The sequence below is a fragment of the Ambystoma mexicanum genome, chromosome 14 (assembly GCF_040938575.1).
Source record: "Ambystoma mexicanum isolate Mex_15411 chromosome 14, UKY_AmexF1_1, whole genome shotgun sequence".
Classification (NCBI taxonomy): domain Eukaryota; kingdom Metazoa; phylum Chordata; class Amphibia; order Caudata; family Ambystomatidae; genus Ambystoma; species Ambystoma mexicanum.
Genome location: NC_090940.1, coordinates 30,020,579 through 30,045,515, shown reverse-complemented (window position 1 = coordinate 30,045,515; position 24,937 = coordinate 30,020,579). Strand labels below are relative to the sequence as shown.

Below are 24,937 nucleotides of genomic sequence, written 5' to 3'. Positions count from 1 at the left end.
TTTTCGGAATTATAGGAGCATGGGGTGAGTGATGCCGACAGGAAGGAGGTTCTATAGTCTTGGGGCATAGGCATAGGCGGCTTGTTTTCTGGTCCTTTCATTTTTGCAGCAGCGGATTTCAAGTCTGCAGGTGTCCTGGCTTCTGGTGGTGCGCTGTCTGCCGGAGATGCAGAGTTTCTCTGCAAGGTGGCTGGGGGACTTGAGGGCAACTGCCTTATAGATGATGCAGCAAGACGAAGGAGATTTGTGCATGCAGTGGGAGCCAGTGAAGGTCGATGAGGGCCAGGGTGATGTGGTTGTATCTGTGTAGACCCTTGAAGAGCGGTGCAGCCATGTGTAGGACACTTCGCATGGTACTATGTCTGAGTAACAGAAGATGATACTGGGGAGGAGCTTGCTGGAAGTTCAGGGGCCAACTGAAGATTCTTGTAAAGGCAAGGCTCAGCCTTTCGCTGATCTGTGAGATCTTGTTTCATCCTCTTAATGAAGACAGCTGAATCCTTCTCTTCTGCAGCAGTGTGTTTCTCCCCTAGAAGCTCAGGGACCATTGCAATGCTGGAAAAGAAGTGGGAGTGTCTGCTACAAGCTGTACAGCACTGCTGATGCTACACAGAGGTGTCCTCCATTGCTGAGCTAGTCAGGCTGGACTCTGCTGCTTTGTTTCACCAAAGGTAATTCCACTGCCCAGTCGTGCGTCTGCAAGTACTGACCAGAGTACCCCTTGACCTGATCACAAGGATCAATGTGGTTCCTTGCTTCTGCCACCCCTGCCTCGTGAGGGGTCCTCCAACCTGTTCGGCTTAGTTTGCCTCATTCATCAATCGTTAGGGACTCTGCATGCAAACCCTGCATTTAAAACTGAAAATACAACCAAAACTGATACTCACCTCTGCACAAACTGATTGTGGACTTCAAGGACAGATTTCAGCACCCTTCACCACATGTTGGGGTCATCAAGACTCATAATAATCACTATTTGCATTCTATACCCGTGGGCTTCACCTGCAGTTGTTCTTCCAAGGCCCTCTGTTAAGAATAGATTTCCATCTTTGGGTGAAATTTGCTCGACCGGCGAGTCCTCCAGCTCTTTTTGCTGGACTCTTGGATTTTTTGACTGATTCTCTTGAGTGAGTGGGAAGCTTTTTCCACACTCACTCAATCTTTAACTCCGATCATAGGAACCCTTTTACCTCTTTGATATTACTTTATGGAGTCCTTCTTTCCTCCCATTTTAAAGGTATCTACAATTTACTAACACAGCACTTTCTGTGCAGTGTTTGCTGGGGACGCCTAGAGCTTCCCTGTTTTTGTGTTTACTTTATTTGGCAAACGCTTTAAGTTACCAAGGCAGGGGATACTTTTTCTCCATCCTGTGTTTAATTTGACGAGATCAGCACACCCCACCTTATGTGGAGCGCCGAGGGGATCCAATGTATCCCTTTTCTCAACTCTCCAGTAACTCTCCGGTTACTGTGGTATGTCTGTTTAGGATGGTGGCAGTGTACCTTTTACACAACCTTTTGTTAACTTTCATCGCACATGGTCTTCGCATCTGCAGTAGGGGACACAAGGGGCACCATTTGCCGAAAATGGTGGCTTTACTTTAAGCCCTAAACAAGATGCCCGGTCCTTTCTTAGGTCTTCTTCTACTTTGCTAGGTGGGGGAGGGTCCCTTTGTGTTTGCCGGGCTTCCCTTGGAAAGTACGAAAAGGACCCTTTGAGTGACTGGCAGGAAAGGAAGTGGGGGAGGTCAACTGAAACTTCTGTCCTTTGTCAAGAAGTGCCTCAGAGAAACCAGTTCAGACTGGGAGGCTGGATGTGCACTGGACAGCCATCCTCAATTCTGAATGGTGCATGGGATACGATTGGTGGACTCAGCTAGTTTTCCTGCATAAACCCAGAAGTCCTGGAGCTGAAACCCAGAGTCGACCACTGGAACAGAAGAATACAAGGACACCAGCAAATTCCAGCAACCGCCAGCACCTGCTGAGTAACCGCAGCTGTGCCGACCTCAACCAAGCGGCAGGGAAGATCCAAAGACTATGACTGGACCTAACCAGTCCCAAGACGTACTGCATTTTGCACCATCCCTTGAATAGCTGGGACCCTCCACAGCCTGCAATTCGTCAATCTGTGGCCTCGGCTGCATCGCTGTGCATGGTTTCCGGAAGCACTGTTTCGCCTGAAACTTTGTGGGCATCCTAAGCCTGCAGTGACCTGATCCAGTTCCCAAAAGTCCCCTCACCTGAAACGAGGAACGAAAAACATCACCCGCTGCGATAAACGTCCTTCAACCAAGCCTGAAAAAGGTGTCAATAAGCCAGAACTGAAATGATCCTTTGCTGGACATCTGTCTGCACGTGAGCAGTCATCAGATCGGGGAACACCCAGATTCCCTTGCCTGTGTAAAACGTACTTTACTTACCAGCAATACTGGAAGAGACTGACATACTGAAACGTTTACCCTGTTTTCTCGCCTTTCCTGCTCCACCCCTAGCCATTGGTGGCCCAGCTGAACACTGAGCGACTCACATAAGATAGGGTTGGACTCTTAAAGACAGGCTGGAATAAAGTTATTAAAAGTTATACAAGTCTGGAACAGTTTGCATATATGTTTCAGATGGTTTTACTACGTGGTTTGTTACTACCAATGCTATTCTAAAGTTACTACAACTGGTTTACTATTCAGAGAATATTACAAAGTTATCCTATATTATCTTACTGTTTTAAAGTACTTACTTGACTTATCACATCTGCCTATAAAAAATGCCTATTTTTTTTTATTTAAATCCTATGTATCTGTGTTGTCTGGGACTAAGTCGATGCTCTGAGTTTTTTGTACCTCGCTACAGCCCTCCTCCCTTTGTAGAATAAGCCTGGCTGCTTGCCATTCTACCAAACCTTTTGAGTTGCTCAGTTCTAAACTAAGAAGTGTAATCCTGTTCACCCATGTTGAGCTTTTTAAGTTCTGTCAGAGACAGCAACTTCTGTAAAACACTAACACACTCTGGCAGTGACATGCACTACATCTGGAAGCTGGCGTCAATACTACAATCTTCAGTTGTCGGCATGTTGCTTCTTGAGGTCTGGATCGCCTCTGGTGGTTCGTTGCCAACCTTATCTGCAGCACCACAGTGAGCATAGCAATTTACCTGCCTTTTTACTATAGCTGGGAGCGGCCTACTGACTCGGTCTTGTTTGTTTATGGAGAAACTTTCTAACAACTGTATGTTTCACAAGGATTGAATCCTTATCGGCAACGATTTTGCATTCTTGCTTAGATTCTGTACGTTTTAGATGTCATTTTGTTTTTAATGCATTCTTCCCATTTTGCATGGCACACTACATATTTCCTTGTGCACAGCAATCTATTTTCAGGTAGAGAGAGGGGGGGGGTGTGTGTGGAGATATATATATATATTTTGGTATACACACAGTTCTGAAGGCACCGAGGGGAGGTAATCGGGAGCTCCTCCTCAGACAATCTGAGACCAAGTACATTCTGGATTTGGAAACAGAGAAGCCAAAGGGCCATAATCAGGACGAGGAACTTTATACCTTTCTAGGCACTTGAGTAAATTGACTGCATTTGTATCTGGAATCTTTAAGGAAGGCAATTTACTTGTAGTTCAGATTTTGCTACTATTAGCACTCCTCTATCTTGCATGACTCTCTGGCAACTTTTAATTCAATCTTTAGTTATAATAGTACATCCTACATAGGTAGGTTCTCTTAGAAATGCCTAATGTAATTGATTGACAATACACAGAGGTTTACATTTTGCTGACACAGGTTAAGTTTTCATATTAGCTTTTAAGGATAGAGAAACTATCAATTCAATATTTTACTGACAAAAGATAAACTGAATGAATTTTAGACTCTCCATTTTAGCTATCTCATTTTATTCTTCTTTCCTTTTTTTAGGGTGAGCAATGCTTTTGCTTTGTTATTTAGGAACACTAGTCAACCAGCGGTCTCACAATTGTACGTGCACTTTATATGTCCTTTCTCGACTGCGCATTTGGCCAGCAAATAATTACGTGTCTTATCATGAAACAAGGTTTTATTTTAGTGGTTTTACATCTTCTAGCTATGCATTTTATTGTATCATCATCTAATTTGGCAATGTGAGTTATTTTTATTTAATGTTCAGGTATTGCATGCACCAAGCACTTTACATACCCCTACATAGGGTATGTTATTGGCTGCTAAATTGCATTTTGCACCTTACCCATTGAGGGTTGGTTACTGCATATTTGCTCACAAAGGCATTTGCATTTTATGTATCCCCACTGTGGGAAAACTAAATGTGCTGCTATCAATGCACTTTGCACCTTATTAGTAATAGAACGGCTATTGCATACTCAAATAGACAATTGAGGCATGTGCACTTTAAATAGGCAATACCTTGTTATGTAACATATTACACAAATAACTCCAACATATTCTACAAATCTTGATATGTCATTGCCACAAGCACTATGAACTTTAACAATGTCAGGTCTAACTCCTTTCTCGACAGACACAGTTTCCATCTTTAGAGTTTACTGGCCATTTATTTATTTACTCATATGTATACAAAAGCAGCTCTATCCGTGACGGATGTATAAACAGACATTAACTCTGACAACATATCGGACACTTGCGGGCATGCAGGTCAACACAATAGGGCCGTCACGACCACACACCAGGCAGACCCGCATGCACATAGCATTATTTTGCCTAATATGTAATTTCTCTGTATGCCATCAATGTCACTGCATATTTATTTTGTGAATATAAAATAACCTTTGCGCAAGTTATATTATTGTTGAGAAAAAAACAGTTTATTTGATGCTTGTTTGAACATACTCCAGTGTATTTAACACGATTCACTGTGGTTTGCAACACGTTCAAATATGGCAGACTTTGTAAAACAAGCCTTTGAGTCGGTGCACGTTGCTCTATACACTAGGATCATAGAGAGCATGCTGGTTTCTATGTCCTTCCTTTGTGTTTGCACCCGAAATGTGAACAAGCGGCCAGTTTGCCGCGAAACGTGTCGTTTTCGTGTTACCCTTCTTTTGTCCATGGCATTTATCTAATAAAAGTATATTTTTGGATGCTTGGAGACCCTTGGCTCTTGGACTCTGTTTGGTGTGGCACAGTCTCACTGGTCTGCTTTTCGGAGTGCACTTTGTCTAACTTTATACCGTGGTATAAATAAATTTTACATATATATATATATATATGCTATGGAATTAAGAGGGCCTCTATTTCAATGTATTTGTCCTTCCTCTTGGGCAAGATTGTATGTAGTAACCAAAGAACCCACAAGCAAGAAATGGCAAAAAAAGATGACCGGGGACATTTTGACAAAATGGGCACCCATGGGTGCAATACTGCAGCTGAGGATTCAGCCTGCGGTAAAAACACACAATGCTAGTAAAAATACACCACTGCCACCAGCCATTAAATGTAGTGAGGTTAACACATGTTACATGAGTAAGTAGGAAAAGGGGCTACTAAGTAACCCCCCCAGTACTTCCACATAAGATGGGGTGTACTGGACCTACATAGGAAAAACAGGTAAGTAAAGTCAATTTCACTTTACTACTCTTGGGAACAGTAGTTTACCCAAGAGAAGGTATTTAAACCTTAAGAGAAATCCCAAGCACTTCTCTATGACACTGCACTGAAGGTGCTGTGTGTCACAATACAAAAGGTGGTGCCTATGGAGTTTGTCAGACTCCAAAACCAAAACAAACCGAGCCCAATCACTCCAGGATAAAAAAATAAAAGTCTTAAAAGTCCAGTAAACGAGATGGGGGTTTCTAAGGTTGAAGGCAATTACCACAGAAATGAGAATTCTCCCTAACACTTCCCCAACCAAAACAAGTAAAGAGGACACAACTAGTGTTTTCAGTTTCTTCAAAACGTTTTGCAGTCATAAACTCACCAGTTAAACCTGGACTGGATGGCTACAAGGAAGGTTGGCAAGTCGCCCACCCACTGCCAGGAGCACCGTCTCACAGACTGGCTGGTGATAGGTGGGGCTACTTGGTCTCACCCCTTGCCAGAGACTTGCCACCTACATTGAAATGTACACTTTCACAGGCCACCACAGCTCAATTTAAACCACATGGTCAGAGCCACAAGATTGTGTAAGCAGCATTGGAGCCATGTACAAATACCACAAATCCAAATGTTAATTTTTGACTAGGAGGCAGTACAAAAAAAAAAAAAAAAAAGGAGTTGCAGAAAAGGTAATCCACTGATCACAAACCAGGCGTGGCAGTGCCGGGGCCTAGAAGGGGTTGAAAACCACCACTTACATGCAAACTTGTATTCACATTTGTTGACTTTCTCCCGAATGACGTTTAAGGCGATTGGTCTTTTGATGATATCGTAGTAATCTGGAACCTGTGGATGGCACATGAATTAGTGAGCAAACAGCTAAAACAAACCACCATCTTTATAATCTTCCAACACATACACTACAACATGTTCCAATCACAGAAAGGCTCTGGTGCCATTTAATGATCCATTTCTCATTGCATGCCACAGCACTACCTTGAAACAGGCCTCTTTCAGGTAACAAGGGATCTAACCCTCTAAACCACTTTCAGGATAAATGTGTACACAGTTCATACAACCAACTGTTTCTAGATGCAAAGGCAGTTTACAAATGTTCTACTATTATGGGATAGCTGAAGAAATTGGAGAACCGTTGCAGATAAATGTCTAATCTGCCTCTGAGTTGGGAAGATGCAAAGTATCGATAGGATGCTTACTTTGAATCGCTGTCCTCCATCACAGATATTCTCATTGCCCATGTGCGAGACCTTGCAAAGCTTGGAAATAGATCAAAAATGCGAATATTGCCAGTGTTGCTCTCCAAAAAACAAGCAAAGTCAGTAGAAAATTTAAATCAAGCAACCCTTTTCCTTTCCCTGTACTGGTTCACAGACCTTTTCACCAAGCAAATCCTACTACAAGGCCTCATTAGGTACTCAAGTCTGGTGTGCCCTGTAAGCCTCCAAGCAAGGCGTGCTCTAAGATCACCCAGCGCTGCTCCTGAGCAAGCAAGGCTTCCTCCACTCAGACGGAGGAGCAATATTGTAGTGCAATACCTTGCACCACCATTTGGGACCAGAACCCTATTCTCTAGCACAGACCACGTGGGCGGAGCTCTTCCACTAGAAACTGGGACTTCCAGAGCTACACGTGGTTTCATTGAATCAAAGGCTGTTACTGTATATGGCTGTTCTTAGATCCTACTCTGGTGATGGCTTCTCAGAAGCCAATTTAGCGGCTCACACTAAAGTTCTTACTGCACTCGCAATGGTAGAGTGAGAGCAGTAAGGTGTGAACTCAGAGGTAAACTTGGTGCAAAGTAGAGCTGGCCCTTAAAAAGAGTAGCAACAGAGCTCCACACAGGACTAGGCAACTTAAACACTATGAGCATATACACACTGTTTGAAAAGATTCGTTTTAGCCTCTTTGCCTTCAATGGGGGCCCAAGGCAGCATATCTGCTATTGGATTAGGACTCTAGCAGATTTTGTGGGGGGGGGAGGGGAGAGGCTTTTTTAGCCCCACTCACGTCATCTCATTTAGATGTAGGTGAACTAAGTGCCTTCTACTTTTTATCTACTGACTTTTTCCTTCACCCGTTTCCACAAAGTGTGCTTTCTTACTTACCAGTTCAAATTGCCAAGACTTGCGCAGGTACTTCCTACCCCATTCAAGGTACTTATCCACCTGTTTTTTTTTTTTTTTTTTTTTTTTAAATAGATTTTTATTGATTTTTCACCACAAACAACGATACAAACCAAACAGCAGTGCAATAAACAATATTCCAATAAACATTTAACCATTAGTGCGCACTACTCCCCTGATCCCTCCCCCCTCGCGAGCCATTTTCCATGTCTTGTTCCGCTTCTGTAACACATGAGCGAGCATCGTCATCATCTGGATCTCCCCAAACCCCTGTCCCGAATATGCAGGATATCAATGTCTTCCATGCCATCAAAGAGCCCAGTTCCTCCTCCCAAGACATACAACTCGCCTCTTGCCACACCGCTGTCTCAGCCTCCGCCCATTTCTGTAGATCATTCCACCACACCTCAACCCGTGGCTTACTACATTTTTTCCAGCCCATGGCTATTCGTCGTTTGGCCAGCACATACGCTAAGTCTTTCAGTTTGCTTACATGTTTCTGCTGCCGAGGTCTGGGAAACCCACCCAGAAGGCAAGCCCAGGCGGTGTCTATGGCAAACGTGACCCCTCTCTCTCTCAGCTTGCGCGCCGCCTCCCTCCAGAACCCCTCAATCACTGGGCACGCCCAAAACATATGCGTCATGTCCGCATTTTCCTCATCGCATTTGGGGCACGCCTGTCTGCCTGCACTCCGAAATTTAGATATCCTCAGAGGGGTCATGTACGCTCTATGCGTAACGTACAGTTGTATTTGCTGCAGTCTGGCATTTCGAGACACTTTCCTGTGGTACCCCAAAGCCCGTTCCCACATCCCATCTCCCATTTCGATCCCCACCTCACTCTCCCATTCCAATCGTAAGCATGTCAGTTCCTTCCCAACTTTCAACATCACCATCTCATACAGCCTAGAGATTTCATGTCCCCCTTCCGTTGTATCATATATCCCCGCCATCGTAACCTCCGATTCATCTGCCATGATGTTCTCAGGCCACAGTTCCCGAATTTTCTTCCCCAATCTGTGGTATGTAACATATTGGCCTTCGTGCAATCCAATCTCCTCGCTAAGTTCCACAAACCCTTTAATAGCACCCTCCTGCCACACATCGCCCAATGTCACCAACCCCACCGATTCCCAGTAAGTCCTAATAATCTCCCTCAGCTGTCCATCCACCCCCGCCAGGGCAACCAGTGGAATTTGCGGAGAACACGGAAGTGGGTCACCCATCATTGTACATGCCCGTCTCCACACCTTCCACCCCAGCTTCACCATCGCCGGGTACCTTCTCGTGACAGCCTCGGGCAACCAAATGACCTCCTTCAAGAAAAATGGGGCGCAATCTTGCCCGAATAGTCTGAGTTCTGGGGTCTCTTCGTCGGACAGCCATTTAGACACAAACTGTAGTTGGCTCGCTATGTAATACGCCTCAAAGTTTGGGAGTTTGACTCCCCCTTTTTCATGAAAGTTCTGTAACTTCCAGAGTGCTACTCTATTACGAGTACCATGCCACAGAAACTCTCTGCAAACCCCATTTATTTTAGCGAAAAAACCCTTAGGGATCATGTATGGGATGTTGCTAAAGTAATGTAGCAGCCTAGGCAGAACTACCATCTTGATCATCGCCCCACGCCCCATCATCGCTAGGGGCAACTTCTGCCAAAAGCTCATACATGTGCGTATCTTCTCAACAGCCATCTCTGTATTATGCTTGTATTCTTCCTCAACCGTGTGGTAGATATCTATTCCCAGGTAACGGAATGTATTGACTGACCAGGGCACCTGGAGCACCGGCAACCGCTCCGTGGGAACACCCCTATAACAGCCCAGCGGGAAGATGTACGATTTCTGGGGGTTGACCGCTATGCCCGACAACCTCGCATATCTCCCCATCACGTCCAGGATATATTGTAAATTCTCCTCCGGACGACTCAGGTACAATAACAAGTCGTCCGCATACAGGGATATCAGATGGTTTTCTCCCCCCACCTCAATGCCCACGATATCATACTGCTGCCGCAAGTACAGTGCCAGAGGCTCCAGGGCCAGGATGTACAACATCGGGGACCAAGGACATCCCTGTCTAGTGCCTCTACTAAGCTGCCATCTCTCGGATATAATCATGCCCGTCCGCACTCTAGCCAGCGGAGCGCTGTACAGCAGCTCCGCCCATCTAATATATCCTGGTCCCAGTCCGTATTCTCTCAAGGCCGCCAGCAGCCACTTCCAATTAACCGAGTCGAAGGCTTTAACAGCGTCCAACGACACTATCGCCATTTCCCCATCACTGTCATATCCCATTTCAATCACCCGGTGGAGTCGTCTATGGTTTTGGGCAATGTTTCTCCCCGGGACATATCCCGTTTGGTCCGGGTGTACCAGTTTGCCTATCACCCTTCGCAGTCTGTTGGCCAGGACAGCCGTTAGTATTTTGCTATCCTGATTCAGCATAGATATTGGTCTGTACGACCCACAACTATGCCCGGGTTTATTAGGCTTAGGGAGCGGTATAATAGTCGCTTCTCTGAGCGATTCCGGCAACCTCCCCTTCTCGAACGCCTCATTAAGCATATCAAGCATCGGGGGGAGTACTTCCGCTCCAAAAGTTTTATAAAATTCACTGGGCAGGCCGTCCGTTCCCGGGGTCTTGCTAGTGGGTAGCTGCTGGACGACCGCCTCCAACTCCTCTAGTGTAATTGGGGCATCTAGTTCCTCTCTCTCCTCCGTGCTCAACCTGGGCAGCCCGATATCTTGCAGGGTCTCCAACATTTCCTCCCGGTCGCCGCCACCCGGATCCCCGTACAATGCTTTGTAGTAATTTACGAATTCCTCATTGACACCCTCCTGGGTATCTATCTGCTCCCCATCCTCTCTAATTATTGTCCTAATCGGGGGCCTCGGGGTTTCTCTTTTATATAACCATGCCAAAAGACGACCCGTTTTATCTCCTCCCGCATGTTGCCTTTCAATATACTTTTTGTAATTTAGATTACAGAGCCTCCCCCAATGTTCTGTACACTGCTGCTGCAGTTTAAGCACCAGTTCGTCATCTATATGCTCGCTCTTCAGCACCTTTTCCAGCTCCCTCTCCGCCTTCTGTAAATCGACCAGGGCCCCTTTCTGCAAACCTTTCGATTTGGCAATCGCCACCCCGCGTACCACAACCTTAAAGGCCTCCCACAGAGTTCCCGCCGAGTCAACGCTGCCAGTGTTGGTATCGAAATAGCTAACTATTTCCTCCCGCATGTCTTCCCTAAAGGCCTGGTCTTTAAGCGCCTCTGCGCGCAGGCGCCACGTCGGGATCCGCGCTCTGGGGCGGCCATATTGCCATCCCACCACCATCGGCGAGTGGTCCGAGAGGACCCTCGCTCTGTATTCCGCACTAGACACATCCCCCAAGACGTCCGACGTGGCAAAAATATAGTCTAGCCTAGTGTGCAACCGCTGCGGGGCCGAGTAATGCGAGTACTGTCTCTCGGTGGGATGCTTAGTCCTCCACACGTCATCGAGCTCAAAGTCCCGCAGCAGCGTCCGCAGCACCCGGGCTGCCGGGGCGGGCCTAATCACCTTATCGTCGGATCTATCCATCCCCGGGTCCAACACACAGTTAAAATCCCCTCCCCAGAACACCGCACTCCCCACACACCAACTCAAGTTGGCGCTCATGGTCCGAAAGTACTCTGCCGTGCCCTGGTTCGGGGCATACGTGTTCACTACACACATCTCTCTATTCTCGACTACCCCTCTCACCATAGCCAGACGACCCTCAGTATCCACCCGTTCCTGCTGCAGTTGAAACGGGACATGTGGCGCCACCCAGATCAGCACGCCTCTAGCATAGGCTGAGTACGCGGATCCTACCACCGTTCCCCCCCACTTTTTCTTCACCAGCTCTAATTTGTCTCGGGTCAAATGCGTCTCTTGCAGTAATGCGACGTCTATCTTTTGTCGCCTCAAGTACAACATAACTTTGTTCCGTTTAAGGTAGCTATTGAGGCCCCTGACGTTCCATGTTAACAATTTAAGCTCCCCCATGATGTACTGATATCTTGCACTCTCCCCCCCGACCGTCCCTGTTCGTTCATGCTATCCAGAAGTCTCATCCAAAATCTTCCCTCAGGGCTCGCGACCCCATTCAAACCCCCCAACACTATGTACACCCCAACTGCCCCCACACCCCCCCTTCCCCCTGCCCATCCCCTCCCCCCCAACTCCCTCCCCAACTGTTGCCCAGCTCCATCCCGGGAACTCAGGCCCCCCCACATCTAGTTCCGGCTGTTACACACAGAGCCCAGTAGGGTAAAGTCGCCCTAGCGGCCACTTAACTAAGAAATACTAAACGGGGGTGAATGGACCAGCCCCGAAAGGCTCCCATGTACGACAACAATTACAGTGCAAACAGTGCATTTAACATCCAGTTCCAGGCCCGACCTCCCCAGGCCATAGGAATAACTATAATCCAGTCCCATAGTCTCCGGCAACACCCTCTCTCGTCGTAGAGCACTTATCTCTCATTGCCACCTTCATCCGCCCGGACCTCCGACTCCTGGGGGCTGCCCTGCATGTCCAGCCAACCCATGGCTTCTTCCGGTGACTCAAAAAACAGGGATCTATTATTGTGGATCACCTTTAATTTGGCCGGGTAGAGGAGCATATATTTCTTCCCTGCCTCTCTCAATCTTCTCTTGACCGCCCCGAAGTTCATCCGACTCCTCTGCACCATCATGGTGTAGTCTGGGTAGGCCGTTATAGTGGTCTCCCCCCTTTTGATGGTTCCTCCTTTACGAAAGTGCTCTAAGATCCTTTCCCGGTCACGGTAATTAAGGATTTTGGCTATGATTGGCCTGGGCGGACCGCCCGGTGGAGGCCTCCTAGCCAATGCTCTATGTGCTCGCTCCACCGCAAAACCCTGCGACAGCGCACCCCCGGTGATCTCTTGGAGCAACATATTTTCAATGAAGTCTGTGGGGTTATGACCCTCCAATCCTTCCGGGATGCCCACAACACGGATATTGTTCCTTCGGGCGCGCCCCTCCGCTTCTTCGGCCCTGTTCTCCAAGTTGCGTACTTTCTGTTCCAAAATATGCAGATCGGCCTTGTGTGAGGCGCAATCTGCCGTGTTGGCGCTGCCCTCCTTTTCCAGACTCTCTGTGCGCTCCGAAAGGGCCTTCACATCCTGTCGAAGTAGGTTCACCTCCTCCCGAACTTCTCCGACTTTGAGGTCGAGCGCAGTTTTCAGGTCCGCCACCACCATTTCAAGCTTGGCCTCCCAAGCGCTTTTCAAGTCCGCCTTCAGTTCAGCAAGAGCAGCCAGCACGTCCTGATTTGGGCTAGCCGCGGCCATGGGTGGTTTCTCCTTGGTCCGAGCACTCTCTGGGCCCGTCGGTGTCTTGGTAAACTCGTCCAGTGTGGGCTGTTTTGCTCTCTGTCTGACGGCCTTATTCGCCATTCCACAGCCGCTGTGAGCCGTGGGCCTGTATACGCGACCCCGTAGTAGGATCAGCCACTATCCGAGTATCCCTCAAAGGTCAGGGCCAAAGCACGTAGTCCGTTGCACCGTTCAGCTCAGGCGGGTCCTAGTGCCGACCACCGACCGTCGCCGACCGTTTCCCAGGCCCGCGTTAGGTCATCGGTGCCCACAGAGACGCGCTGACGTTCTCCCAAAGGCTTATCTGTATCTTCACGGCCTGCACCGCCCACGTCGCCGCCGATCACCGCAAGGGTGTTCCTTTCAACGCGTTTGTGTCCCCTCCATTGTCCGGTGTGGCCGCCATTTTCACTCCGTCCGGTCCGCGGCTCTAGGAACTTCAATGGCATTTATCTACCGTTGCCGGGCTTGTGGAGATTTCAGCTCTTCCATAGTTGTGCAGCTCATATTCATGGACAGGTACTCTCGTTTCTGGCCCGCGGGAGTTAGTGCCAATGCACTATTGCACAGGATAAATGTAGGATCTCCGGGAGCTCTCCCAAGAGCGCGTCCTCTCACATGGCTTCCAAGCCACGCCCCTGCGTACTTATCCACCTGTTAAAGTCACTGGAACACTTCACAATCAATAAGAGCAGCTCACGTTAGGTGCCTGCCTTATACCTTTGAAGCAGGCTTCATGCCAAATGCTGTGAATTGCTCCCTTTGTAACTTTACTTATTACATAGTGTTTTTTTTTTGCATTGCTTGAATGGACTGCTGAAGTGTAGGTAATCTCAGTTTGCGATAGAGAATATATATATATATATATATATATATATATATATCTCAAACATTACTCACCCTAATCTTATTTCTGATGCTTGTATCTGCTTAGATTCACATGCTATGAATAGGCCGACATCTAGTGGTAGTCGCAGAGTATTACAGGATTTGTTTTCTAAACTCGAAAATGGACATTGACTGAGTGTGTTAGTAATACTATCCCTAGTGTGACGTCTACTGTACCCATAGTCCTTCACATGTCGCAGTCCCTCAGATTGTTTCTGACATGAGGTTGCATGAATTGTAGCAGGAGTACAGAAGAAATAAAGTAGAAAGAAGATAGCGCAGAACCATCTATGCACCTTCGACTAAACAGGGGAGCAAGAGGGGCGCATGTGAATCTAAGCAGATACAAGCATCAGAAATACAATTACGATGAGTAATGTATGCTTTCTGAGGCTTGTGGATCTGCTTAGATCACATGCTATGCATATATTAGCGAGTAGTACCTGCAGAAGCAGGTGGGTTGTGAGAAGGTACAGGGGCAAATAGATGTTTGAGCAGTGCTTGTTCCGCCTGTGAGTCTGCTTTACAGTGAGTGTCAATGCGGTAATACAGCATAAAGGTATGAATGGAACTTCAAGTAGCTGCTTTGCAAATGGCATCTAGGGGGATGTGTGCAATAAATGCTAGAGTATCCCCTGTACCTCTGGTAGAGCGAGCTCTCAGTTTAAAAGGTAGTGTCTCTTTTTTTATAGTGAATAGCAGAGCTGTATGCACTTGACTATCCATCTGGAGGTAGCGTTTTATTTTTCTAATGTAATCTCCTTACCTAAAAGGTGCTATGGAAACAGAGTTGGTCTGTTTTCCTTAGAGGTTTTGTTTATGTAGTACAAGACCGCTCTCCTTACATTTAAAGTATGGAGGCTCCTCCTCTCAGCTGAGTCAGGCGATGTTTAGAAAAAAGTAGGTAGTTCAATGGACTGGTCAACATGGAACTTAGATATGAATTTTGGTGAGAACCTAGGATGTGTTCCAAGAACCACAGTGTCCTTATGGATGACAATGAAAGGGTCTTGTACAGATAATGCCTGTAGCTCGCCTTATCAAGGTCATAGCTACTAAAAAGGCAGTCTTGCAAGTTAAGTGTTTTAGGCTGGTTTTGTGCATTGGTCCAAAAGGCGGACCCATGAGCTTTTGAGAGTACATTAAGGTCCCAACCTGGTGGAGGGTTAGAAATGGGAGGGTATAGTACTCTTTTTTTAACTTGTTTATTTATAGTTCAACACACAGGATAACAGAGCATTAACGATGCTTACATCTCACAGGGCATATCAGATCATAGTGTCCCGTCCCCCCGCCCCCAAATTCCCAGAAGGCAGTGATAAATGTCTCGTACGGCCTGGGCAGGCGGCGAGTCCTCCCCTACCGTGTGGAGGGTTCTTGCGATCAAGTGTGGTTTGAAGGTCAGAGTCGGGTAGTTCTGGTCATAGTCCAGGACCGGGGCCCAAATGTCGGTAAATTGGTAGAGCAGACCCGCTTTGGCAGCTATAACCTTTTCTGCTATCAGTATATCCCATAATTTAAGCCACCATAGGGTCATCAGTGGTCCGTCCGCGGACTTCCAGGTGCGGACAACCGTGATTTTGGTGGCCAATAGGAGTTGGGATATCAGCGCCGCCCTCCTCCCCGCTCTCGGGTATACGCCTGGGAGTGGGATTCCCAGGAGGACCTGCTCGGGCATCAAGGGGATTACGACCTGGGTGATGTCCCGAATGGTGGCCAGACACTGGGTCCAAAAGTCCTTCACTCTAGGGCAAGACCACCACATGTGGAAGTAGGAGCCTGGGTTGCCGCAGAGGCACCAGCAGTGGGGGTCCAAGGTGCTCTGAAAGTGGTGGCGGCATAGGGGAGGGTAATACCAACGCAACAGGAGTTTGTGAGCGCATTCCCGGTTGGTGACGCAGCGGGATGCCGTGCGTGTTCTGGTCCAGACATCCACCCATGCGTGGTCCTCAATCGCATGGCCCAGGTCCGCTTCCCAGTGGCCCATATAGGAGGGCCTGACACGGAGGGGGTCTTCCAGCAATAGTTTGCAGAGGGCCGAGATCTTTCCCCGGGCTGGCAGGTCCTTCATTGTGAGCTCCAGCGGGGCCAGGGGCCTTGTTGCGGCTGCCCGGGTCTGGGGGTGGGAGCACCAGTGTCTCAGTTCAGCATAGGTAAATCTGTCTGCCTCTGTTAGCTAGAAGGTTGATTTACAGCGTTCGAAGTAGAGGGGGGCACCCCCTTCAAAGAGTTGCCCCAGAGTTTAGAGGCCTCCCGCCACCCAGTTCCTAAAATTCCGTGGGCGGGCCCCCGGGGCGAAGGCGGGGTTGAGGAAAATCAGGGAGGATGCGCTGAAGCCTCCTGGGATGTCTCCCCATTTGCGGGCCCACTCCCATGTCTTTATCAATTGCTTCGTGGCGGTCAGCACATTTGGTCAGGTGCTGCGTAGCGCGGTAGGAATGAACGGGAGGAAGCGGAGCGGGAGGCGGGATTGTTCAATCTATACCCATTTCGGGCGCCCGGAGGCAAGGTCCCATGCTTGGAAGTGGGCCAGTTGCACTGCAATATAGTATTTTCGAAGGTCCGGCACCCCGAGTCCCCCCAATCTCGTGCTGGCCATCAACGTTCTCCAAGGGATCCGTGGTGTCTTGCCCTTCCAGATGAAGTCACTGATTTTCCTTTGAAGTCGTTGCAAAGGGGGGGAGAGGGGAATTGCGGTTGGGAGGGCAGCGCACATATAGAGAAAGCAAGGAAGGAGATTCATTTTGCTCGTCGTTATGCGCCCCAGCAGTGAGATCTCTTGGGTTTGCCAGTGGGCTAGGTCATTTTCCAATTCCACGAAAAGTGGAGGGAAGTTGACCTGGTAGACCTTCGTTGGGTCGTCGGGAATCTGGACTCTTAGGTATGGGATCGTTTGGGTGCTTCATTGGAACGGGCTGTGGCTCTCCAGGGCTTCCCTTCGCCCGGGGGCATGCCCACTCCGAGTGCAATCGATTTGTGGAAATTGATAGCGAAACCTGAGACTCTCCCGAAGACCCAGAATTCAGCCAGGGCCGCCCTCATGGAATTTATGATGTTTGTGATGATCAGCAGTACATCGTCCGCATAGAGAGCAATTTTGTGGTGGGTCGTGCCGATCCTCAGGCCAGAGATCAGGGGATCAAGGCAAACTCGCTGGGCCAGCGGCTCCATGGCCAAAGCGAAAAGCAGGGGGGATAGCGGACAACACTGTCGTGTTCCACATGTGAGAGGGATCGGGTCCGACAGGCGGCCATTGACTCTTAGTCGGGTCCTCGGGGCCTGATAGTTCGCCAGAGCCATCCTCAAAAGTAGGTCCAAAGCCGAAAGCCGCTAGGGCGAGAGAAAGATAGGGCCAGTCTACCTTATCGAAGGCCTTAGTGGCGTCTAGCACAATCAAGGCTAGCTGCTGGGAGTCCTTACTGGCAATTTCAATCAAGTCTAGTGCCCTGCAAATGTTGTCCTTCGTTGATCTGTGGAAGATAAACCCCATCTGATCCGGGTCTATTGTGCTTGGGAGAAGAGGAGCAAGGCGGTTGGCCAGGACCTTGGAGTAGATGTTGGCGTCCAAGTTCAACAGGGAGATGGGCCTGTACGAGCTATTCTCTTGGGGGGTCCTTTCCAGGCTTGAGAACCAACACTGTGATGGACTCCTGCATTGATGGGGTGACTGTGCCAGAGGCCAAAAACGAGTTGAATAGGCGGGTCAGAGGAGCCACCAGTTGAGGGCGGAAGAGTTTATAAAAGCGCGTGGAGAACCCATCCGGGCCAGGGGCCCTCGGCTTTAGTCTCTTAATGGCCTCCTCCACTTCCTCGTTGGTGATAGGAGTCTCTAGTTCCTCTCTCGCCTCTGGTTTCAAAAGCGGTAGCGACGCCTCCTGAATGTAGGAGTGCTGCTCATCTGGGTCCCGCGGGACAGCCATCTTTATTTCTGATTGGTGGGCGACCGCCAGCCCTAGTTTTTCGCCCTCCGTGTGATCTTCCCTTGTGCGTCGCAGAGTCCCAGGAGGACGTTTCTGCTCTTTTCCTTGGCCAGCTTGCTGACCAGTAGTTTATTAGCTTTATTGTTATGAGCGTAGTACCACTGTTTGGTTCTGGTCAGCAGATTAGCTGTAGTATCGGCGTAGTGCGCCTCGAGTCTTTTCCTTGCCATTTGTAGGACCCTATAGGACTTCGGGGACCAGCCCTTACGTTTATGGGTGGTTTCGGCCTCATGAACCTCAGCTTCCAAAGTGGCACGAGTTGCCCTCATCTGTTTGTGGTACGCGGCTCCTTGGGCGATCAGCTCTCCTCTAAGCACCGCCTTCATGGCGTCCCAGGTATTAGCCGGAGAGGTGTCCTCGTCGGGGTTTTCCGCAAAGGAGTTTCTGATGGTTCTGGCGATCGTGTCTCTGATCGCCATGTTCCCCAAGATAGGGTCGTACAAGGCCCATTGGCGGCGGGGAGGGGGATCCCGGTCGTGTGCCCGCAGGGTCAGTGAGACCGGAGCGTGGTCTGAGAGGATCCGTGAGCCAATTGTGACATTGTCCGTAAAGGTCAGGATCGGAGGGGAGACCAGTAATAAGTCTTCTGGAGAAGGTACGGTGGACGTATGAATAGAAGGTAAAGTCTTTCTCCTCCGGAGTTAGCACTCTCCAGGAGTCAACGACGTTCAGGGCGCGGAATAAGCGTAGCAGGGCTGTTGCCCAGTTCAGGTCCCTGGCTGTTGGGGGGTGAGATCTATCCCCGAGGGGGTCCGGGACCCCATTAAGTTACCGCTGACCACCACTTGCCCTTCAATAAATGGAAGAAGGGAGTCCTCCAAGTCCTGATAGAATCCCACCTGGTGCTCATTCGGGGCGTAGGCCGAGACTAGGGTGTAAAGTTGGCCGAAGACAGAGCACTTAACCGCCATAAAGCGGCCCTCAGGGCAACTCAGCGAGTCCAGGATCTGGGGCCGTAGCGAAAAGAATAGCGGTGCCTCCCCTTCTTGGTTCCATTGGAGGATAGGAATTGGAGAGGATAGAGTCTACTTCGTAAGCGAGAGAAGTCTGCTGGGAGTAGGTGCGTTTTTTGTAAAAAAGCAATTGAGGTCCCCTCATTGTGCAGTCTTTGGAGGATGGATTTCCTCTTTGGGAGGGGGAGGGGGAGGGGGAGGGGGTGGTGGAGGGGGGGGTAATTCAAGCCTCTGACGTTTAAGGTGGTGAACTTTAATTTTAGGTGTGGGGGCTGGTGCTCCAAGTCCAGTTTCTGTGGGGGGGGAGGGGGGAATGGGAACGGATTAGGTCGGCCATAGCTGTGAGGAATACGCTGCATTGGGGTCTCCTGTGGCTGAGGTTTTTTTTTAGAAATGGTCTCCAACGGGAGATAAGAACTTCCAACGGCGGCCTCCAACGGGAGGGCCAAACTGTGACGGGGGGGGGAGGGATTGATCAATCGGTGGCTCCCCCGGCCACTCCGGATGTCACAACATAGTTGAGAGTCTCTCCAAGGGTAAAAAAGGTGACATCCACCCTGGAGGAGGGTATGGACCGCATTGGGTCCGCGGCAAGCTTGCGGGAATTCTGATGCTTCCTGCGCCATGTGTGCTTCGGAGCTACCAGCCCCTGTTATCTAGGTTTACGGTTTCTCTGCACCCTTGTCCACGGGGTCCGCCTGTTAGTGCAGTTGGGCCCCAGGAAGTGGCATAGCTTAGGCTGTAGAAGAAGGGGAGCAGCTCCTCTGGGCCACAGAGAAGCAAATGGTCTCCAACGGGAGATAAGAACTTCCAACGGCGGCCTCCAACGGGAGGGCCAAACTGTGACGGGGGGGGGAGGGATTGATCAATCGGTGGCTCCCCCGGCCACTCCGGATGTCACAACATAGTTGAGAGTCTCTCCAAGGGTAAAAAAGGTGACATCCACCCTGGAGGAGGGTATGGACCGCATTGGGTCCGCGGCAAGCTTGCGGGAATTCTGATGCTTCCTGCGCCATGTGTGCTTCGGAGCTACCAGCCCCTGTTATCTAGGTTTACGGTTTCTCTGCACCCTTGTCCACGGGGTCCGCCTTGGCTTGGGCGAGGCCGGCGACCTGTCCAGAACTTGTCTGGCTCGAAGAGTGCAGTTCTGTAGTCCCAGGGGAGTCTGGGCAGAGGATGGATGCTGCGTCGTCCAGGAGACTAATGGTGTGGGGAGTGCCCTTATACGAAAACTGTAGTGCCGTGGGGAACAACCAGCGATGGCGGATGTGTTGGTCTCGCAGGAAAAGCGAGAGAGGGCGCAGCAGCCTGCGCTTCTGAAGGGTTAATGGGGAGAGATCCTGGAAAATCTGTAATGAGGAGCCCTGGAAGGAGAGTTCATCCTTTGAGCAGCCTATTGCTGAGATGGCCTCCTTGGTAGTGTAGAAGTGCACTCTTGTGATGACATCCGGAGGGGGATCCATATCCGATCCTCGGCGGGGGCGCAACCGATGAGTGCGGTCAAGCAGGAGCTGCATCTCATCTAGGTCTGGCAGCAGGGATTGAAAAAAGAGGCTTATGTATCCGGGAAGCTCCTCATCAGTGATCGCAGAGGGGACCCCGCGAATGCGGAGGTTATTGCGCCGGGAGCGATTCTCCAAATCCCCCTGTTTAAACTCGAGGATTTCAGTTCTGTCCATTAGTGCCTGGATGGAACGCTGGACCTCCGTCAATGCATTAGAGTGATCCGTAGCCAGCTCCTCGGACTCCCCCAACCTATGTTCGATGTTGCTGACTCGTTCTGTTTGCTCCAGTTTGGTCGTTAGTTCGGCCATGCAGGACCTGAATTCCGACTTAATGTTGGTCATGAAAGACTGGAGGTCTTCTATAGTTGCGAGCGACCTTTTGTCTTCGGTGGATTTCTGGGGGGTGAGTTTGAGGGGGGGGGGGGGGGGGGGGGGGGAGGGGGCGGTCGTCTTCCCCCTCTCCGGGGCCAGCAGCATGGTGGAGATGCCACCAGATTTAGTGTTTTTTAAAGCTTTAGTCATGGCTCCAAGGTGAAGGACCGCTTCAGGGGGCTCGGCAACTGCGCACCGGGACTCCAGGCACCGGTCGGAGGGACCGGGGATAGCAAGGACTAGAGAAGTGGAGTGGGCCGGGGCGCCCCAGGAGGCTGTGCAGATAGTCAATGGTTAAAACCCCTCAATAGTGGTTAAATACCTTGGTGGCGCAGCTCCCAGAGGCCGGGTGGTTGCAGGTCCGCAGGTCTCCTTCCGTGGATTAGGCCGAGCTGCAGGGGTCGTAGGTCCGCTCCCTTCTGGCTGTGGGAACGGGGGTGGGCAGTTGGGCCCCAGGAAGTGGCATAGCTTAGGCTGTAGAAGAAGGGGAGCAGCTCCTCTGGGCCACAGAGAAGCAAACGCCAACCGCACATCTGGAGGGAGGCAACGGGCGAGGGCCGGAAGATGGAGCCGGCAGCTCAGACCCCGCAGGCAGGCTCGTGCGCACGGAGGACCCCCGGGCCAAAAAGTCCTGGGCCAGCCGAAGTTGAAAGGAGGGGCCGCTCAGCTAGCCAGCGCCCGCATTGGCGTACCTCCGGTTGAAGCTTGAGGGGGTCCGGTCTCCGAAGCCGGGCCCTGGCGGGCTAAATGCGGCCAACGAGCCGTGGGGGGAGGGGCACACAGGAGCAGTCGCCATCTTGGGGGATCATCATGCCGGCACCGGAGAGCCGCCCTCGCCACATTTCCGCAAGCCCGGGCCCGTTAAGCACCCAGAGTGCGGACAGCGATGTAGGGGAGGCTTCTGCAGCACATCTCAGGTCGTGCGGGTGAGTGGCATGGCAGGAACCGGAGGAATTATGTTAATGGCCGGGGACCCGTGCAGAGGCCATCAATGGAGCTGCCCCATCGCTGGCGCTCCAGGCCACGCCCCCAGGGTATAGTACTCTTTACGCCTTCCATGAAAGCTTTGATAACCATTACCTTCCACCTAGACGTTTTATTTTGTTTAACTTTTATTGGCATTTCAATTACAATAGTCAAAACATTTCCCCCCTAATCCCCGCACCCTGGGTACGTGCGAGCAGTGCAGCTTGACAGATGGCTAGGCGACAATTAAACAACCCCATAGACACCATGATGAGTATTAAAATGGACCAGCCCCTATCGTAGGCATCAGGTGTCCAGTTCACAGATGACACCCACGGTAAGACCGACCTGAGGCCCATTAGTAATTGCATACCCAAAGAAACAGGCACATCGTATCCCCAGCGGCTCTTTACCTGCCAGTCCAATAACAGAATTCATATCTGTCCGCCGACTTCCCCCAGTGATGAAGAACCACACCCAACCCTCTGCAGTGGAGGAGGTGCAGCATCCACAGCATCCGATTGTTTAAGATATTATGTATACGCATCCCACATCCGTCTATCCCCGCCATTCCTTTGCAAAGCATCCCATCTGGATTCCATGTCATTACAATACAGAACATCCTCCGCCCACTGAGTGACTTTAGGGCCGTGCTTCTTGCCCCATCCCATAGCTACTCTCCGTTTTGCAAGGATCAGAAGGCGGCCTATCAATTTCCTGCTCTCTTTAGGTATCTGCTCAGTGTATCCAGCAAAGCCACTATGGGATCCGGGGTGATCCCCTTCCCCCCACTATATCCCTAATCACCTCAAAGACCCGTTCCCAATAACTATTTCCCCGCATTCCCATGCCACATGGAGGAAATCTGCTGCAGCCTGGCCGCATGTCAAGCAGGAACCGTTATGCTAAGGAAAATATTCCTTCAACTGGGCCAGGGAATAATAATACAGGTGTAAGATCTTGAAATGAATCAACTTGAATCTAAAGCAGATCGCCCCCTTCCGAGTCATCTCGCAACAGTACCCACACGTGGCAACTGCGATCTCCCTGCCTAGTGTCTGCTCCCACCTCCCGTGGCACCCGCCACCCTGCCCTTCAGAGCCCATGCATAGAGTGGATGTCACACGGCGCGCCACGCTCCCCTGAACCGTCTTATCAAGCATGTCCGACACGTGCGGTTGCTCGGGGAAAGAAACAGTCTCTGTAGTGTCACCCGTATCCTAGAATACAAGAATATGTCTAGCGTAGCCTAGAATACAAGAATATGTCTAGCAAAGACAGGGCCCCTTCTCTCCCGCAGTTGGTCAGTGGTTATAAACCTCCCATTCGGGAACAGGTCACCAAATTTTGACACTCATCCTCTTCATGAAAGCTACAAAACCTTTTTCACTGTTCAGGGGGATACCTGGAATGTATGTGACTGGAAGCTCTGGTGAATACAATACATCCCCACTAGATTTCCTTTCCAGACGGACCTAGGCCCTGCATGTCTGATTGACCATATCCGGACCATACGTGGTCGACTAGGCACGTTGAGTGCAACAGCTCGTAACAATGCAGGAGACGCAAGGGATCGTTCTATTTCTACATTCCTACGCTCAGCCGCCATCCCATACCAGTAGCGCAGAAAACCAGTCTGTGCCACTGTATAATATAATTAGAAATCTGGCAAGGCCAGGCCCCCCTCTCGGACGGGTGTCGCCAGTTTGTCCCACGATATTTGAGCCCTTTTACCGGCCCAGATAAAACTAGATACAGCTGAACGGAGGTCCCAGAAATATTTCTTAGGCGCCACAATGGGCACATTGAGGAACATGCAGAGGAACCGGGGCAGGATGGTCATCTTAACTACAGAGATCCTCCCATAAAGGTTGAGCGGGAGTGAATTCCACCTGAGCATTGTAGATTTGTCCAAATAATTCCTATGGTAGACCACCCCCACCTCCCTGGCTACTGTGATCCCCAGATATCTGGTACTGATCAGGTCCCATTGGAATCCCCATTTGTCTTGGAACTGAGCCGTTGCTGCAGTCAGTGGAAATATGACAGACTTACTGGTATTCACTTTAAGGTCCTATAATTCCCCAAACCCTTGCACATCCACCATGATCAGGTCTAAATTAACTTCAGGCTAACGGATAAACAGGACCATATCGTCCGCATATAGCGAAATCACCAGTTGATGAGTATGTAACTGGACGCCCCGATGTAAATGTAGTTCCCTTACCTGCTGCGCTAACGGCTTGATATCCAGGGTGAACAGCAGGGGAGGACTACAGGCACCCCTGACGCGTCCCGCGCTCAAGCGGTATCGACCCGGTTTGTCCATTCACCCTCACCCTGGCCGTCGGGTCTTTATATAACAAGGATATCATAGAAATGAACAGGTCTCCCAGTCCCAACCTACACAGAACCGCAAACAAGAACGGCCATTCGACGGAGTCAGACGCCTTAGTGGCGTTTAATAAGGCCGCCATCGCCAGTTCGTTGCATGGTAGTGCCTCCATCAGACCGAACATTCTGCGCAGCCCGAACGATGTCAACCGACCTGGGATAAATCCCCGCCTGGTCAGCCCTGACCAGAGTCGCCAATCTAGCTGCCAGTACCTTGGGCAATATTTTATTGTCAATATTAATACACGAAATCGGCCGATACGAGGAGCAATCCCAGGCCGGTTTTCCAGTTTTTAACAATTCAACGACCACAGCTTCTCTGAGGGACTCTGGGAGTCTGCCCTCGGCGACTGCCTGCTGATAAACTTGCAGTAAGAACAGCACTAATTTAGTCACAAGTTTTATAACACTCGGCTGTGAAGCCGTCTGGGCCAGGGGCCTTCCCACCCAGTAACGACCTGATAGCCTCAACCATCTCCTCCAATATTAATGGACTGTTCAGCCACTCTCGTTGCCCATCCGAGCACCAATATAACCCCACCTCGTCCAGGAATGCTTCTACATCCTCCTTTGTAGCCCGCGACTGGGCGGAGTACAAGCGGCTATAAAACTTTTGAAATTCTAGGATGATTTTCTTGTCTTCAAACTGATCCTCCCCGTCCTCATCAGTGATTAGTGTTATTCTGTCTTCCTGCTCCTTCATTCTAGTTGCTTAGCGAGTGACCTACCCGGGGCCTGTCCTTACCCACACTATCCCGCAAATATTTCACCTCCCTCTGAGCAAGAGCATGAAACTCCTGGAGTCTCTGCATGATT

At 50.0% G+C, this 24,937-nt stretch overlaps 1 protein-coding gene across 1 annotated transcript in view; it reads right to left on the bottom strand.

Annotated features, from left to right (window-relative positions):
- BAZ1A (bromodomain adjacent to zinc finger domain 1A) overlaps nt 1-24,937 on the bottom strand; it is a 956,777-nt gene that overhangs the window by 17,184 nt on the left and 914,656 nt on the right. The window contains exon 26 of the mRNA XM_069638454.1: nt 6,315-6,402. Coding sequence (XP_069494555.1) covers nt 6,315-6,402 — 88 coding nt within the window. The remainder of the gene's footprint in view (nt 1-6,314; nt 6,403-24,937) is intronic.